General features: G+C 41.7%; 2 protein-coding genes across 3 annotated transcripts in view; one reads left to right on the forward strand and one right to left on the reverse strand.

Annotated features, from left to right (window-relative positions):
* The window catches only part of LOC135495960 (ribosome biogenesis protein bop1-like), a 63,269-nt gene that overhangs the window by 12,253 nt on the left and 32,029 nt on the right, over positions 1-18,987 (forward strand). For both annotated transcript variants that reach the window (XM_064785011.1, XM_064785012.1), the window contains exon 5: positions 3,941-4,058. In XM_064785011.1, the coding sequence (XP_064641081.1) occupies positions 3,941-4,058 (118 nt within the window). The remainder of the gene's footprint in view (positions 1-3,940; positions 4,059-18,987) is intronic.
* LOC135496026 (uncharacterized) lies at positions 5,830-7,950 on the reverse strand. The gene is made up of 3 exons (XM_064785129.1): positions 7,790-7,950; positions 6,493-6,655; positions 5,830-6,376 (listed from the first exon to the last, which is right to left on the reverse strand). Exons 1-3 carry the CDS (start codon positions 7,929-7,931, stop codon positions 5,830-5,832), a joined length of 852 nt encoding a protein of 283 aa, XP_064641199.1. The 5' UTR covers positions 7,932-7,950.

The raw sequence follows: 18,987 nt of genomic DNA on the forward strand, positions 1-18,987 counted from the left end.
TTCTATTACGTGGAGACCTCTACACCCTGTATTTTTTTAGCCTATTTTGGGGGACATGTTTCTTTGCTTTTTAGCTCACCTCTTAGCAGAGGTGAGCTTATCCCATACCGTGGCGTCCGTCGTCCGTCGTCGTCGTCGTCGTCGTCGTCGTCGTCGTCGTCGTCCGTCGTCCGTTAGCAGGGCACGTTTCGTAACTGTTAGAGCTATTGAGTTGAAACTTGGTACACATGTACCCTTATGTAAGGACACCTGGGAGACCAAGTTTCGGTCCGATTCGTTTCATGGTTTGGCCACCAGGGGGCCAAACGTTAAAAGTGAAAATATGCAATATCTCCCTTAATAGTAGTCGGGAAATTTTGAAAAAAATATGGTAGGTACTTCTAGCAAAGGTGCATCATATGTCCTCCGGGTTTTTGATTTGACCTCCTTTTCAAGGTCACAGAGGTCAAATGGTGTAAATTGGCCGTTAGGATGTAACGATGGCACGTTTCTAAACTGCAATGACTATTGATACCAAATTTGGTACACATTTACCCCTTAGTCAGGTAATCTCAGGGAACGAAGTTTGGTCCAATATGATTCACCACTTGACCACCAGGGGGCAAAATCCAAAAACCTTAAAAATGTGATTATTCCTTAACTTCTTGCCCGATTGCCACCAATTTGATATCATGGGTACATCTAACCACCATACAGTATATGTCACACAGGTTTTTAATTTGACCTTCTTGTCAAGGTCACAGAGGTCAAATGGCCTAAATTCGCCGTCAGGCCGTAACTATGGCACGTTTCTTAACTGCAATGACTATTGATCACAAATTAAGTACACATGTACCCCTTGGTCAGGTGATCTCAGGTACCGAAGTTTGTTGCAATCTGATTTGCCGTTTGGCCTCCAGGGAGAGGGCCAAATCCTAAATTCTTCAAAATGCCATTATTCCTAGTAATGACTTGCCCGATTGGCACCAATTTTATATCATAGGTACATCTAATTCTAACAACCATTCAATGTGTCACCCGGGTCTTCTTTGATTTGACCTACTTTTCAAGGTCACAGAGGTCGAATGTACTGTAAATTGGCCATTTTGGGGAAATTGTAATTGCTTGGACCTACATCAAACCTAACACTACATGACACAAGACCATGCTCTTTATCCATCTTTCCTCCACATGAGGTGAGCACAATGGCCCTGGCCATTTCATTAGCTTAATTTGGGGACATTTCATCGCGCCAATTTGCCTGAACAGCGACGTCATAAATCAAAGTTAGTCACTGATATCACCACATACACCTGAAAAATCATAATTTTAGGGTAAAACTATAAAATTAGGCCATTTGGATGAGATCTGGTTATGTTAGGGGTCAAAAAACGCTTCAGGGGGTCATATTATTTTTTTAAAAAAGAAGAAAAAAAAGACCTAATTTGGGGACATCCTTTACGGCCTACACCGTTATACAGTGAAGGAATCATGTAACTGAGAGGCCTGGCTAACAATCGAGTTCAACGAGGACAGCCACAATGGTTGACCTGGCTGTAATAACTTTATAACCCGGTTTAAAATTGATGACATATCACCCTCCTCTAATTCTATTGCCGGATCAAAGTCTGTTACTGCAGAATGATGAATGATTGTCTTTAGTTGTGTAACTGCTGGTAAGTTTATTTTCCCCTTGTTATTGCCATTCACAGCGACATTTATCACAACTGTTTTGTCATTAGAATCACTAGACAACTAGACAAACTCACTAGCCAAATATCTAACATGTTTGATTTTTGACGTGTGTCGCCGCGTTTGAACGCAAGAAGAAGCCAGGTGTGCTAAGGATGGCCGCCTGACTTAGCGTCAGCGGCGAGGCTATGGCCAATCAGCTTGTGTCTTGATGTCATATGATTTCAAAATGGCAGCCTAAAGTGGCGGAAAAGACGCTAGTACTGGACGCCAATTCTGGGCAGGTGTGCTCTGACCGGGATCCACTGGCTGCCAACTTTGGCGTCGATAGGCGTCAGCCGAAAGCTTCTTGTCGCCAAAGTTGGCAGCTAGTGTGCTGTGGGCTTTAGCATCACCCCATGGTTATAACAGATTTAACTTACTTTAGAATCTCTTTTTCCACTATACAGGTTCATTTTTGGCTCACCGTAGCAGAGCTGCCAACCCCTACGGATTGTCCGTAGTTTACTACGGTATTTCGCAGAAATTTCAAATCTACGGAAACTACGGATGCCCCTCGAAAAACTACGGATTTTAAAAAAAGAATAATTTTTTTCGTCCCGCCACTTTTTTGCGACGAGCCCTGTTCTTCGCAACACTCTGTGTGAGTCTTGCGCGACACGGTTTATATGCATGTTCTACTGTACGCAGTCTACGTGCATGCTGCAGTACAAAAACCGTGTTTGTCAGTGCGCAAGCATACCTTCCATACAACATGGCGGCTTCCGCGGGCAATGGGAGAAAGCGGCCCGTTTCAAATGAAAACGACAAAGAAGATGGCAATTCGAAGAAGAAAAGTGTACAAGTTGTCGTCCAATTTATACTGAAAAGTGGCCAGTATTGCTGCCATCAAATTTGGGCCCACAGTATGCACGTTGTATGGTTTGCGAGTCGGATTTTAAAGTGTCACATGGTGGGCGTGACGACTGTAAGAGGCATGTTGAGCCTTGAGGGTACCAGACACGCAGCAAGGCTAAGGGCAAAGGAGGGCACTCGCACGTTATACAATTTTTTCCCAGGGGGACAACTTCCACCTGCTGTAGTTGCTCGAAACAATCTTGCTAAGAAAACTATCAGTGCAGAAACACAGTTCGTTGGGTTCATTGTTGAACATAATCTTGCAATGTCTGTGGCTGACCATGCCACACAATTATTCCCCAAGATGTTCCCTGATTCGGAGATAGCAAAGAACTTTGCAGCTGAGAGAACAAAATGTTCCCACATTGTTGATGTCCTTGCTGCAGAAACTGTTGAGGACATTGAATGCAGAATCCCCCCCCCCCCTGGCTTCGTCGACAGTGCACTGTGCACAGAAAAAGGGTGTTTTAACCAAACCTGAGGACTACTGAAGGACACCCTGAAACTACTGAAAAATCTGGAATTTTGTTAGAATACTACTGAAGGAGAAAATCTGGGGTTGGCAGCTCTGCCGTAGGGGAGTCTTCGTCCCTCGTCATCGTCGTCTGTATCCTGTTTCAAAAACAGTAGCACGTTTCTTAACCACTGGGGCTATGAACTTGAAACTTTGTGCACAGGACCCCCCAGGTCAGGTGACCTGTGACAATTAATTTCGGTCCGATGTGATTCTTGACTTGGCCACCAGGGGCCCAAAATTAAAAAAGGTAAAAGTGCAATATCTCACTTAATAGTGACTTGTTTTCAATTTTATCCTTATGGTCGGTACCTAGAGCAAGGATACATCACATATCCTATGGGTTTTTGATTTGACCTAATTTTCAAGGTCACAGAGGTCAAATGGTGTGAATTGGCTCTTTGTGTGTAACTATGACACGTTTCTTAACCACTAAAGCTATGAACTTTAAACTTGGTACACAATACCCCCCTAGGTCAGATGACCTATGACACTGATTTTCGGTCCGGTCAGATTCTTAACTTGGCCACCAGGGAGCCAAAACCAAAAATTTGAATAGTGCCATATCGCGCTTATTACTGATTTGTTTTTGATAAAAATGTTATTAGGTACTCCTAGCAGGAATACATCACATGTTGTACGGGTTTTTGATTTGACTTACTTTTCAAGGTTCAAAATTTCACAGTTGAGTGGCACGCTTCTTCACTATTTGATATAGACAGGGTAAAATCTTTTTTCCAGGTCCGGTCAAGCATGGGGGTATTATTAAGATATTATTACCTTAATAATACCTCCATGCGGGAATTGGGTCAAACACTTTCTAATATTTGAACTTGAATTTATTTGTACCCTTTGCAGGAGAACAGTCAAGGACAAAAGTACTGGTCAGAATGTTATCCTCTCAAAGGAAGACGTGGAGACTATCCAGAGAATCAGAAAGGGCAAATATACTGATACCAGCTATGATCCACATGAGGTGAGTTTTCAATAGTTCATGTAAAAATATCTTTTTGATATTCGCAGCAGTCATTTGGTGTTGTGAAGATGGCTGGCATCTAAATGTAGTCATAAAATTAGTTACAAAGGAAGTGCCTTTTTGGCTCACGGTAGGGCAGTCTATACAATACCACAGTGTTTGGCTTCCGTTGTCATCTACAGTACAACCTCTCTATTGCGGACACCCATGGGACTGGGCCCAGGTGTCCGCAATAGAGAGGTGTCCGCAATAGAGAGGTTATGCCAAATCGTCCGATAGGTGGATTTGAAGTTCCCGCCTTGCAGGTCTTGGTTTTCACTGTGTCGACATCTAGCGTAGAAACTTTAAACCTGTTGGCTGATCGGTATTTGCTTGTGATGTTGCGTTGAATGACGTGAGCTACTTTGGAACTCAGAGCGTGAATAATCTCTCTAGTAAAAGGTGCCCCTTTTATTGCAAAATCTCCTCGACATGTCATAATGTGTGAAAAAACACCATAATTTCTGTCCATCAGCCACCTTTGATAAATAATTATTTTTTTCTAATTTCTCTACTAACGCATATTCGCCGCAACACTGACAAAACCGCGTGGATTTATGAGTGTCCGTAGACACAAAAGGCCTATGTGATTAGTTGAAAAGATGAGTAAACAAATGCCACGGCTTAATTAGGATACAAAAACACAATGCCAATGCCGCGGCTTAATTAGGATACAAAAACACAATGCCATGGGGTAATTACGTTGATTAATTGCGCGAATATCACACCTGTCGGGCCTACTTGACTCTCCAAGCGCAAGTGGGAAGCCATTGTTTTTGCCTACTGTCCGTAATTGGGAGGGAATTGGACCAAAAATTGGCTATCGCCCTGTCCGCAATTCGGAATAGAGAGGTGTCCGCCGTACAGAGGTTTTTGTTATTGGAAATGACTTAGAAAAAATCGGGACTGGCCGGACGTGTCCGTTATGTAGAGGTGTCCGCCTGGCAGAGGTGTCCGCTGAGGGAGGTTCTACTGTATATCTTGTTTCAAAAACAGTGGCACCTTTCTTAACCGCCAGGGCTATGAGCTTTGTATACAGGACCCCCCCCCCCCCAAATAAGGTGACCCTTGACACTGAGTTTTGGTCCGATCTGATTCTTGACTTTGCCAGCATGGGGCCTAAATTGGAAAGCTAAAGCTAAAGGCCCGTCTCCATTAGAGCGTTTTTGCGCTCGCCGAAAAACGACGCGTTTCTGCGCGTCGTTTTGCGCAGCGGTGGTAATTCTTGGAAGGGGTCTCCATTATCGCGTTTCTTAAGAGCGTTATTCGCGCGTATAAAAAGTGACATGGGCTTGGTCCGGGAACATTCAGTCAAGCCTGGTTCATGGTGAGAGCCACAGTAAACTACAAAAATGCCCGCTTGGTCGTCTGATTCCTCAGATTCTGATATCGAGGTGTTAGCCCTTTACCTTTATGACGGACGAAGGAAGAGGAAACGAAGACATCAGTACTGGGTGCATCCCATCTTGAAGGAAAGAGCAGTATATGGTGAATACCATCATCTTGTGAAGAAACTGTTTGGGTATGAGGACAAGTTTTTCCTGTACTTTCGAATGATGCCTGAACATTTCAACTTGCTTTTGGATAACGTAAAGGGCTACATAACGAAGGAATACACGGCATTCAGGAGGCCGATTGGACCTGAGGAACGACTAGCAATATGTTTGAGGTAAGAAAGTAATTTTCATCAAATTTTTAATCATTTGTTGTTCCATACAAACATTTCTGGAAGTTACATTAAATTTGGAGCATTCCAATTTGTCGAATTGCTTGATTGTTGTTGCATCTGGCCCATACCCATGCACGAACCAACATTGGAGAAGCCAGTCGAGGTGGATGGGTTACCCTGGATATGCTGGGATGCTTGGTTGCCACTGCTCCCGTAGATTACATGCATTTCGGCCTCATGCACTAAACCATGAATTTTGAACATGATGCTGGATCTAATTTGTGGCGGAAACTTTTTGATACTCGCAGTCATTGATTTCATAAAGTCAGAAATATTTTCATCCTCATCCGGTTGTTTTGGCTTCTTTTCATTCTTGCTTTTGATGTAAGAAACTATGGCGTCATCCACCTCAGATGCTGGTTTTGAAGCCTTTTTCTTTTGTTGGCATCTGGGTTTTGGTGCAGCGAATGTTTCTGGTTGTTTGTCATTGTATTCCGATGAGGTTCCATCACCCAACTCGAGTTCGTCTTCGGCATTGCTATTATCAATCGGAATATCATCGCCTGCTTCAATTGTATCTGTATCAAGGTCCTCAAGATTGCCAGAAGACCTGCAATACAAAGAAATATATTATCAAGGAGCTGAGCTACATGTATAACATTTCCTTGACATATCCTATTGTGCTATCATACATTGTAATGTGATTAAAATTTTTTTTTGACGTACTTGCGGTTCTCCATATGTGGCCTCAGGAACTCCAACATCTTTGCATACTTGTATTCCTTCTTGGGTTTCGTCCTGCCCTGACCACTTTTCGGTATGGGAATGGCATCTAAATATTTCCTCATAGCGTCGCGGACACTCTTCCACTTCGTCTTCGCAAGTCCAACTTGAACGTTATAAAAAGAAATTATTGTTAAAACATTTTTTACTATCATGATTTCAGGTTCCTCGCCACCGGGGATTCGTACAAGACCATTGCCTTCAGCTACTACGTTGGAGTACATACCGTATCGAAAATTATTCAGGAAACGTGCCAGGCTATTTGGGATGCTCTGCAGCCAATGTATATGCCACAACCAAACAGAGCGCAATGGGAAGACATAGCAGATGGGTTTGGACGCAAATGGCAATTTCCCTGTTGCCTGGGAGCGATGGATGGCAAGCACGTACAGATTTTTGCACCAGCAAATTCTGGGACTTTGTACTTTAATTACAAGAAAACCTTTTCTGTGGTACTGCTTGCACTTGTTGACTGGAACTATTGCTTCACAGTCATTGACGTCGGCAGCTACGGTTCAAATAGTGATGGGGGAATCTTCAAAAGGAGTACCCTTGGTAAGAAGCTGATGAATGGGACCCTCGAGATCCCAGCTAACAAATGCCTTCCTGGGGTAGAACAACGAGTCGAACCAGTTCCACACGTCGTGGTAGGGGATGAGGCATTTCCGGCTATGGAAAACCTCCTTCGCCCTTTCCCTGGAAAGAACTTAAGGGACGATCAAAGAATTTTCAATTATCGGCTTTCCAGGGCCAGAAGGATATCAGAAAATGCCTTCGGTATCCTTGCTAATCGGTGGAGGCTCTACCATCGGAAAATTCCTTTGAGCGCTGAAAGTGTTGATATTGTTGTGAAGGCCACTTGTGTATTGCACAACATGTTACAGAACAGGGGTGTTCCAGTTCCTGTCAGACCAGTTACGAATGATGTCACGCCTGACGAAGAGGATACGTGTGATGATATCCTGAACGATTTGGAAAAATCTGGCCATCGGCAAAAGAAAGATGCTCTCATGGTCCGAGAAGCGTACAAGGACTACTTTAGTTCTAGAGCTGGGGCAGTTCCTTGGCAAAACCAAGTGTGTTTCGGGGAGGACTAGAAAGTTGGCGACCACTAGAGACTGAAAGCTGCAAACCTCCAAGGTGGGGGTCCATGGTCTGGTGGGGGTGGTACACAGACTGAGTGGGGCGGGGCTCTCAACTTCTGTTAAATCAATATGCTTCAAAATAAACTTGAACTTACCTGTTAAATTAGCTTTATCACCAATTTGCTTCCATACCCTTTCTTTCCTTTCAGTATCTTTGAATTCGGCTAGGGACTTATCATATATCATTGGGTGCTTTTCGATCTCAAAAATGAGTCTTTCTATCAAGTCACCTGGCATGATGCTCCCTACAACCACAACTGCACAGTCTGAGTGCTTTCAGGGGGCAATGCACGGAATAAAGTGGATAGGACTGAATTTATGTGTCAAATGACCGCCGAGTAAATACGCTTTGAATGCTATTTTTGCATTCTTATTTAATCCGCCGGCGGTGTCCGTCGAGCAGAAATTGATTATGTTATCCGCTACGCTCTTGTGGATAGGGGTAAAGGAAAATCAATTAGAGCAATCGAAGCGGATTTCCGCGCGTATAATCGCGTCGTCGTGCGACGCGCAAAAACGCTCTAATGGAGACGGGCCTTAAGAAGTGTGATTATTGTTCACAATATGATCCTTTTTTCTGTCACTGAATTTGACTCCTTGAAATCTATCAGTCACTACAGGCGTTTATCATTGTTCATGGCCTCAATGAATTTGTATTCAATTTGTCTCTCATCAGACTTATTTTGTACAAATTGCTGTTTTTGGCTCACCGTCAGGGGAGTCTATACGATAGCCCTGTGTCCGTCGTCGTCCGTATCCTGTATGGCACGTTTCTTAACAGCTTGTGCTATGAACTCGAAACTTTGTACACATTATGACCTCGGTCACATGACCTCTGGCAGCGAATTTCGGTCCGGTCTGATTCTTCACCTGGCCACCAGGGGGCTAAAACCAAAAACTTAAAAAGTGTGATAAATCGTTTATTATTGATTTGTTTTTGCTAAAGTTTTTATGGTGGTACCCCTAGCAAGGATACATCACATATCATACGGATTTTTGATTTGACCTACTTGTCAAGGTCACAGAGGTCAAACTCTAAAATTTCACCGATAGTGGCACGTTTTGTCTTTATTCGTCCTATAGTCTTTAAATTTGGTATATAGACACCTGTTACGTAGCTCTACATGTTGACAAAAAATCAGGTCGATGTGGCATACTTTTCAAGGTCACAGAGGTCAAATGGTGTGAATTGGCCGTTTGTGTGTAAATATGGCACGTTTCTTAACCACTAAAGCTATGAACTTTAAACTTGATACACATGACCCCCTTGGTCAGATGACCTGTGACACTGATTTTCGGTCCAGTCTGATTCTTAACTTGGCCACCAGGGGGCCAAAGCCAAAAATTTGAATAGTGCCATGTCTCGCTTATTACTGATTAGCTTTTGGTAAAATTTTTATGATAGACACTCCTAGCAAGGATACATCACATATGATACGGGTTTTTGATTTGACGTACTTGTCAAAGGTCACAGAGGTCAAATGACGTAAATTGTCCATTTGAGCGTAACTGTGGAACGTTTGTAAACCCCTAAAGCTATGAACTTGAGAGTTTGTACAAAGGATCCCCTAGGTCAGCTGACCTCTGACCCTGATTTCAGTCCGGTCTGATTCTCGACTTGGCCACCAGGGGGCCAAAAGTGAAAACCTAGACAGTGTGATATCTCGCTTATTAGTGATTTGTTTTCAATAACATTTTTATGGTAGGTTCTCCTAGCTAGGATACATCACATATCATATGAGTTTTTGATTTGACCTGCTTTTCAAGGTCACAGAGGTCAAATGGCGTAAATTGGTCATTTGATTGTAACTATGACACGTTTCTTAACCACTAAAGCTATGAACTTGAAATTTGGTACAGATGACTCCCTACATCATGTTACCTCGGGAGACAAGACCACAATTGATTTTTTAAGCCTTTTAGCAGTTAAATTGTCAATGTTTGACCGCGACGCATCAAAGAACGCGTGGTGTTGTGAATCTGAAATTTAGATTATGTTATTCCGGACAGTCGGGCAAGTAAATGGTGAAAAATAAAATGGTGATTGACCACGGAAATTTTTTTTTAATCGACAAATTAGACAGACTTTGATATTTCCACTCTTTTCAGCCAACTGGCAGAAAAAACTCAAAACACGCCCCCTATTACCCAATTAGCAAAATTCGAAATTAATTTTTTCATCAAATAATTTCTTTATATCTGTAGACTTGCCACAACAAATATTTTTTCAATACCTCTCCAAATATGTACTTGAGAGTAAAAAACATGCACTCGTCTAATAGATAGGCCTGGACCCTCCAACCTATGAATATTCATTAGTGGTCTTGTCTCAATGAAGGTACATTTCAGGGGTTAACATTTTGAGATTTTTTTCAAACTAATGTACATGACATCCCACAACTCTCCAACAAAGGAAAGTCATATCTGGACATTTTTGGAGAAATGAGAGACATTTCAAAGAGTGGTACAACTGTGCCAAAGCGACGAAAGAGGACAAAATCGACAAAAAGTCATGATTTTGCACCCAACAGCACCAAATTCAAAGACCTGCCCTGGCCAGAATAAGCAGGCTATGGAGCTGAAACTTTAGGATGTGATTTAGTAATATCTTTGCTGCTTAGGGCACAACTTTCAGAATCAAGGCCTAAGTAGTTTCAAAGAAATTACAAAATGAATGGCAACACAACAAGACTTGTAAAAATGAAACCGAACTTAGACCGGGGTTAGGTTGACTCTTATTTGGGTCAAATTAAGTTTTTTTCTCATTATTTTAGCTTGTTTTGACCTTAAATCATCAGCAATACAATATTCTAAATGAATTAGAGTGATTTGAGCACATTCAAATTTTTAGCTCAGCTGACTAAGTCAGCCGAGCTTGTCAAATAAGTTGTTCAGTGGCGTCCGTCTGTCCATCCATCCATCCATCCATCCATCCATCCATCCATCCATCCGTCCATCCGTTAAACCCATGGTGCACATTTTGTAACCGTAAGACCTAGAGACTTCAATTTTGCATTTCTGGATACTTCTGGTCAAACTCTACTTTCAAAACAAAATTTGTCGCCATTCGACCTACTTCCTGCGAGCGAGAGTGCATGAAGGAAACTGGCCTATATCGGCCTAGGAGCAGCAGAATTAGTCGAAATATGCTCTAATATTAAGATAAAATTCTTGAAAATCTATTTTATTGAGAAAAAGTTCAAAATTTTAACAGGAGAGGGCGCTACCTGCCTTTTAATTATTTCTGCCGATTCAAATTCCCGCCCGATGACGTCAGCCATCAATGAAGTCTCCCATTTGCCAGTTCTCAAAACATGGCAGCTACACAACAAAAGCAGTAGCTCCAGGAATAAATCACTGTTCACTTCAGCTTCGTAATCGATTGTACCCCCACTTTATTGTGTTTTGTGTGGTGTTCCTATTCAATCAACGATGTAAGGCCTTATTATGTTGGATTTAATTGAGAAGGTGCATTATAAGCGGCCTACGAAATACCGAAGCGGAGACAAAATGGCGGCATGTTGTTTACGCTATGTGCAATAATCATGGAGCTCAATGACACTCAAGTACCCAATTTTCTGCCTAAAAAGTAGTCTGGTAGGCGATATTATCACTAGTTCGTTTCAGTGGTAGTCATAAGGTCTTTAGGGACTACTTTCAGATATTTGTTCTTGAAAATTTGGCCACATTTCTGTGAAAACGATATCGGAAGTGCATGCTCTGTTCGCGATCAAGGAGGATACCGCGGTGACGTCACGGCTTTTCCAAGATGGCGCTGCATATTGTAAACAAACTCGATCCACGGCCAAGGGAAAATCAAGTCATCAAAAAAGTTAGATTTTTCGCATCAAATCAGAGTTATTAGTACTTTTCTGCTATGAAATAAGTCTTCAGACAATAAGCTATCATTTGAATAATGAAAAGTGCTGTTTTGATGGGGAAAAATAGGGTTTTTTAAACCAAATAGCCGGCACCGATCTTCCAAAATTAGCGATGGTTTCAAAACAGTCTCCCAGATATGGGGCAATCTCTTCATGATCATAATGGGATTTGGAGGCATGTTTACAGATTTTACAAGTTCGAGACCTGTAATACCTAAAACTCGCATAGATCCCCATAGATCCCCTCTATTTGTCGAGTTAGCGCCCCTGTAAGATCATGCATTTTCGGACACTATAACGAAATCTTCCTGCGGATATCGCGGTTTCGGTGATGATTTAAGGAGAAATTGACTGTTCTTAGAGTTGTATGGAACAGAAATGAGTTCATACTTCATGAATACATGAATATATTATGATATGGGCGGGCTTCTAAGTCAAAACAATAACAAACTCAACTGCATCTCTACCGTGTATCGCGTAGTGCATTGCCTAGTGTATTTCGTAGTGTATTTTAGCGGAGACATTATTTCCCATTATTTCCGCACTTTGGCCACGCCAAACGTCTTTTTTATTCGTGGAAGTTAATCTGCTCTGTAAATTTTATTCTACACAGGAAGAATCCATACTAGGTATTGCAATATTTCATGTCTATTGGTGTTTTTGTGTACAGGAGCGCACCAGACAGTGAGACGTGGAGATGGGTTCAGTGCTGGTGCTGTCAGTAGACTGAATCTGATTGGCCATAGCGATCACTAATATGGGTCGGGATCACGTGATGTGACGTCACCGCGGTATCCTCCTTGGTTCGCGATGACATCGCCGATGTATTTTGAAGTGGAGAATTCCCACACACAGTATGTGCAGTGAATCGGCATGATTCTGTTCGCCTATTAAGTTTTAGTTCTACGATTCTTTCATGAGTAAAAAGTAGACATTCTAAGCAATACAATAATGTCACTCCCATAAAAATTGATTGGAAATTGAGGGAGCTACGGCATTCTGTTCGGCAACTGGCAGCGCTGAAAAAATACATTGCATACTGTACAATACCATATGGCACATTTTAAAAAGCGCTCATTGGACAACGTAGGGAATCACCAGAAATGACGTCATCGCTGGTCTAAATAGAAAACTACGGTGGCGCAGTAGAGCACAAGAAAAGGTTTAGCATTAACTTCGTCATGCAAGCTTCAGCAACAAAACGATTTCTCATGAATGATTTATTTGATCATCATCAGCTTCTTTCCCCTGATAGATAAAGAAAGGATTTACAATTTCCATCAAAGTTTTCTATTTTGTGTATAGTCACATGTTATTTAACTGGCAAGGAGCCAAGCAGTTTTGAATATTCGCGGGAAAATACTTCGTACTTGTAAACGAGGCTATGACAATGAGTATCCTCATTCATGGCATAAACTTCATGTTTCGGTAAATATTTTCATACGATGATTTCACCCGAATTATGGTCAGGATTGAGGAATGAACAGTGGCATAATTATGTCAACCAAAAACATTGGTACCGTAGTGAACGCAAAAGGATACCTTTAAAGCTGCAGTTTAATGTTGTACTTCAACTATAGAGCCCTTTGTAACATCAAATACCATGGAGCATGCCATTTTCATGCATAATGAACTAAACACCGGGAAGATATTAATGATATTAACTCAGCTGAGCGCCAGGCCCTTGGGCCTCTTGTTCACTATATTGACCCAAAATGTAGTGTAAATAGAGACAAGACCACAATTGATTTTTTAAGCCTTTTAGCAGTTAAATTGTCAATGTTTGACCGCGACGCATCAAAGAACGCGTGGTGTTGTGAATCTGAAATTTAGATTATGTTATTCCGGACAGTCGGGCAAGTAAATGGTGAAAAATAAAATGGTGATTGACCACGGAAATTTTTTTTTAATCGACAAATTAGACAGACTTTGATATTTCCACTCTTTTCAGCCAACTGGCAGAAAAAACTCAAAACACGCCCCCTATTACCCAATTAGCAAAATTCGAAATTAATTTTTTCATCAAATAATTTCTTTATATCTGTAGACTTGCCACAACAAATATTTTTTCAATACCTCTCCAAATATGTACTTGAGAGTAAAAAACATGCACTCGTCTAATAGATAGGCCTGGACCCTCCAACCTATGAATATTCATTAGTGGTCTTGTCTCTCGGACAGCGAATTTCGATCTGATCTGGTACTCAACTTGGCCACCAGGAGGCCAAAACTGAAATAGGTAAAAAGTGCAATATCTCGTTTATTAGTGACTTGTTTTTGACGATGTTCTTATGGTACTTACTCCAAGCAACGATACATCACATGACATACCGACTTTGGTTTGACCTATGTACTATACAATGTTTCTTAACCTGGATGAATTCCAAAGTACCAAATATCTATACGGTGAGCACAATGGCCCCTGGCCGTTTCATATTTTTGAAAAAAAGTGTTTTTGTGGTCATTTGTCCGTTTAGTTTGTGGATATTTTGGGTGATGTCCGTCTACTCGATAACTGCTTTTAAAATAAAATAAAATGTTTTTAAGGTATTTGATATGAATAAATATATAACTAACTGGTGAGTGGAATTGTCGTTGGACATTGACTGTTGAACAGTTATGCGGGAATGACGAAAATATGTCCACAGTAATTAGAATATATTCACTTCATGAATTAGAACCTTTTTCCCTTTGAGAATGCCGAATTGTAAAATAGACGTTATTGGCAAACCTGCTGTTTTTCGCCAAAGTTCATGTGTACTCATTTTTAGCTCTCTTTAGTTTTGGGGAGCTTATACGATACCGTGGCGTCCGTCGTCGTCGTCCGTTAGCGGAGCACGTTTCGTCACCACCATGGCTAGATGGTAAAACACTTGGTGTTATGGTAGCATTGGGCTACTTTTCAAGGTGACTGAGGTCAAAGTTCAAAGTTCAAAATTTCACAGTTGAGTGTCATGTTTCTTCATTATTTGATATAGACGGGGTACTCCGAGCAAGGATACTTCTTATATCCTACAGGTTTTGATTTGACCTACTTTTCATGGTCATAGAGGATAATTGGCGTAAATAGGCCATTTGAATGTAACACAACTAGTACCAGAACTAAGTATCATTTTTAGCTCAGCTGACAAAGTCAGCGGAGCTAGTCAAATAGCTATTCAATTGGTGTCCGTCCTTCCTTCCATCCATCCTGCCATCCTTCCATCTAGCCATCTGTAGACAAAGTTGGGCATTTTGTAATCATACAACCGAGGCACTTCAAATCTAGTCTTGCTTATAAACACCGCAGAAAATGTTGCCTACGGAAAAAAATTTCGGCGATTCGACTCAAATTCAGCTCCCCAGGGGGCAAAATGCGTAAATGAAAAAAACATTTTTTGACGCTCTATCCCAGGCGATAAAAGCTTGAAATAAAGTTGAAAAGGTCTTCATGATACAGAAGTTTTGATATAAAATAGATTAGTGTCGATTTATATCACCAGTTGGCGGTAGTGAGCAAAACTGTTGTTTGACCCCGGATGATTCCGCTTTAAATTTCCCGCCGAGGTTACCTGGAGTACTATCAAGAAAATGGCGGTGACCTTTTTATTTCTACCGGAGCGATGTTTTTGTAAGTGACAAATTTTCTTTTTTAAGCCTTTACGGAAACGCATTTTGGTACGAAACTTCACACGTTTATAGAAAAGATCAACGAGAATGTGTTCAAATGCCCTCATAACGATGAGTTCAACGGAATTAGGTCAAAACAACCTTCGAATGGAGTCAACTTTCTTTGCGAAATTGAAGCGACGACCTCATTATTTATCATAATTTATGCAGATCTGAGTCCAGCTGACGGGTGATGTTCTGATTTGTGTTCAAACTATTGGAAACTTCGGAAATTAGTTCTATTAGTTCTACTATTCTGCAGGAGTATATTATAGCCATTGATGTTGACAGCTAAAAGCACGAAAAACTTTGTTCAGGTTTCTCGTCCAATCACGTGACCTCTCCAACACTCGCTAATGCACTCTTTTCGTCCACGTTTTAGGCCAATCTTCGGCCTGAACATGAAATCTAATAAGCGCAGTACTTAAATCAGATGTTTCTCTCGCCTTGAAAACATTCCTGGGTAAAATCCATTGAGATTAGCCGAGTTAATCTACTTTTTCCGTGCTTAAAATCTCTGCCGCTGAATTCTATAAATAGAAACTATTAACATCGCGGCAGTGTGGTTCCCATTGTGCGCCCTCCCACTTCACACCATGTCAGGATGTTTTACGGAGAGGGAGGGCGTTCGGTAAGAAGAATGGCCAAAATGACGTCACGTTTTCCTGGCAATGCCTCTTGCCAGACCAGTCAAGCATTGGGAAAGCATCTTTAATTCAGACAACGTTAGAACTAGAAAAACGAATATGTTAATTTTCAAAATTAAAAGCAGATTTCACCACTAACCAGTCAAATCGGAATACGACGGCGCAAAATGTTCTCGCTTTCCTCCTGCTAAAAAACCTTGTTCCCACACTCCTATTTTAATTTATGCCAAGGAATATGATATGATCTGTTTTCACTTTTTTGTAATTAAATGGTATTCATATAATGAGATCAATAGTAGTGTCCGTGTCAGATCCCATCGTTCAACTAGTCTTCTCTCCCCAGGTGGCTCACACGGACCTTCAGGTCCCCATACTCAAGACCAACTCTTACGATATCGCCCTCAAAACAACCCTGGAGTCATGATTACCTGCACTCCCTGTGGGGTGAATAACATTACCTTTTGAACAGCTGGCTGTAGGGGGATGATTGGAGCAGCCGGTATACCTGCTGACCTGCTGAACCCAGGTTAATGTTATTTTCAATCCACGATTGCAGGTCACCTGATTTTCGAGATTTCGCGGGAAATGAAATTGTAAACAAACGCATGTGTGCAGTTCAAATGTAAACAAAAATGTATTTTTGGTACTTTTGGTTGCTGGACTTGGGTTTTCCCGCAGTCAGGAGCTGGGGTCAAATTGGTGGTCTATTGTGCTGTTTTAGTCAGAGGTAGCCCTTGATTATGAAGGGATTTTCAAATTAAGGTGACCATGGTCTTTTTATGTGCTCAGCTCACCACAGCTTTCAATACTTGATGTATCTGAAGAGGCGCGCAGAACCTGACATGGCCTTACCAAGGAGCTGCTCACGGTGCTGAACTTCTAGCTTGCCTGTCGACTAAGTGCCTTTTTGACCGAGACATTGCTACAATGTAGGAGGAGCACGCATTTTTAATTTATAGTAGTGATAGTACAGTTGGTTCGAGCCATTTGGAAGCCGACATGTGAAGGCCTATCTGGGTTCTCCTTCTTCTCCGTATAAAAAGGGGCATATTGCTGACTAAGGAACAAGAGATATTGACATTGCCTCATCATCTCTATGGGACCAATTGATATACTTTTATATGCACGCATACATCGTGCCATTTCAGGGTCCGAGTCTGTGGACAATTGGTTTGATTAATTTGTCTCTTCGATATTGCTCCTTTCTTGCATTAGATTTTCATCGCAATTCAATCTATTCAAGATATAGCCAATTTGAACCTGTCTGCACCAAGGATAGATTGGTTCCAGATCGACTCACTATGACCAGGAATACGCAGTAGAGCACAATGTCATGAAAAACGACCCTTTGTATTGTAAATTCCAATCTCCTGCAGGACAGGTCAATTTCTCTCAATAAGATTAATTTTGTTGACTCCTGTAATCTCTACCTTATTAAAAAAAAAAGACAGTGGTGTTAGTCCCAAACTGGTAATTTCTATTTATTTTGACCTCTGTTCAATCAGGATACCTCTCAATTATAGACAGCATTTTGTATCCTTGTGCTGTACAACCCAGCCTGGACATACCACAGTTGTCCATGGAGAAGTCTCATCCTCTCTGACACTTCTTTTCTGTAAAGCTACCGATACAACATACTGAACTAGGGATATCTTCCGTTGCCTCCTGTAATATTTACATACCATGGCTGATTAGTTCAATCATATTTCATCCAGCTGGCAGCTCTGCATTGAAAATTTTAGTGGTATAACGTGTTCTCTTGACCTTCAAACAGTAGTATAAAGCCGATATTTACTACTTTATACCCTCAGTCCTATGTTATTAGGTCATCCAGCTGAGCGCCAGGCCCTTGGGCCTCTTGTTAAAACTGTATGGTCCGAGTAGTAACCCAGTACTGTATCAGACTGTACGCCTACCGTGCAATGAATTTTTGCGGTACGGTCCCGAGAGAAACCAGCACACGACCTGAAAAATTCATCTTACTGTACGATTCGGTCTTGCCTGAGTGTCGTCTAAATACTGCACGGGACAACGAAAAGATATGATACGATACAATACTAACCCGAACAGTCCGACCCACCACAACGTTTGTTGACACTGCCATTTTTAGCTCACCTCTTAGCAGAGGTGAGCTTATCCCATACCGTGGCGTCCGTCGTCCGTCGTCGTCGTCGTCGTCGTCGTCGTCGTCGTCGTCGTCCGTCGTCCGTTAGCAGGGCACGTTTCGTAACTGTTAGAGCTATTGAGTTGAAACTTGGTACACATGTACCCTTATGTAATGACACCTTGGAGACCAAGTTTCGGTCCGATTCGTTTCATGGTTTGGCCACCAGGGGGCCAAACGTTAAAAGTGAAAATATGCAATATCTCCCTTAATAGTAGTCGGGAAATTTTGAAAAAAATATGGTAGGTACTTCTAGCAAAGGTGCATCATATATCCTCCGGGTTTTTGATTTGACCTCCTTTTCAAGGTCACAGAGGTCAAATGGTGTAAATTGGCCATTAGGATGTAACGATGGCACATTTCTAAACTGCAATGACTATTGATACCAAATTTGGTACACATTTACCCATTAGTCAGGTGATCTCAGGGACCAAAGTTTGGTCCAATATGATTCACCACTTGACCACCAGGGGGCAAAATCCAAAAGCCTTAAAAATGTGATTATTCCTTAACTTCTTGCCCGATTGCCACCAATTTGATATCATGGGTACATCTAACCACCATACAGTTTATGTCACACAGGTTTTTAATTTGACCTTCTTGTCAAGGTCACAGAGGTCAAATGGCGTAAATTCGCCGTCAGGCCGTAACTATGGCACGTTTCTAAACTGCAATGACTATTGATCACAAATTAAGTACACATGTACCCCTTGGTCAGGTGATCTCAGGTACCGAAGTTTGGTGCGATCTGATTTGCCGTTTGGCCTCCAGGGAGGGGGCCAAATCCTAAATTCTTCAAAATGCCATTATTCCTAGTAATGACTTGCCCGATTGGCACCAATTTTATATCATAGGTACATCTAATTCTAACAACCATTCAATGTGTCACCCGGGTCTTCTTTGATTTGACCTACTTTTCAAGGTCACAGAGGTCGAATGTACTGTAAATTGGC

Source organism: Lineus longissimus, chromosome 11 (assembly GCF_910592395.1).
Source record: "Lineus longissimus chromosome 11, tnLinLong1.2, whole genome shotgun sequence".
Lineage (NCBI taxonomy): Eukaryota > Metazoa > Nemertea > Pilidiophora > Heteronemertea > Lineidae > Lineus > Lineus longissimus.

Excerpts from the sequence above, each read along its gene's own strand:
- LOC135496026 (XM_064785129.1), bottom strand. The coding sequence starts at position 7,931 with ATGCCAGGTGACTTGATAGAAAGACTCATTTTTGAGATCGAAAAGCAC. Across the intron at positions 6,656-7,789 it reads TGATAAAGCTAATTTAACAG|TTGGACTTGCGAAGACGAAG; the intron begins GTAAGTTCAAGT and ends ATAACGTTCAAG. Across the intron at positions 6,377-6,492 it reads CCACATATGGAGAACCGCAA|GTCTTCTGGCAATCTTGAGG; the intron begins GTACGTCAAAAA and ends TTTGTATTGCAG.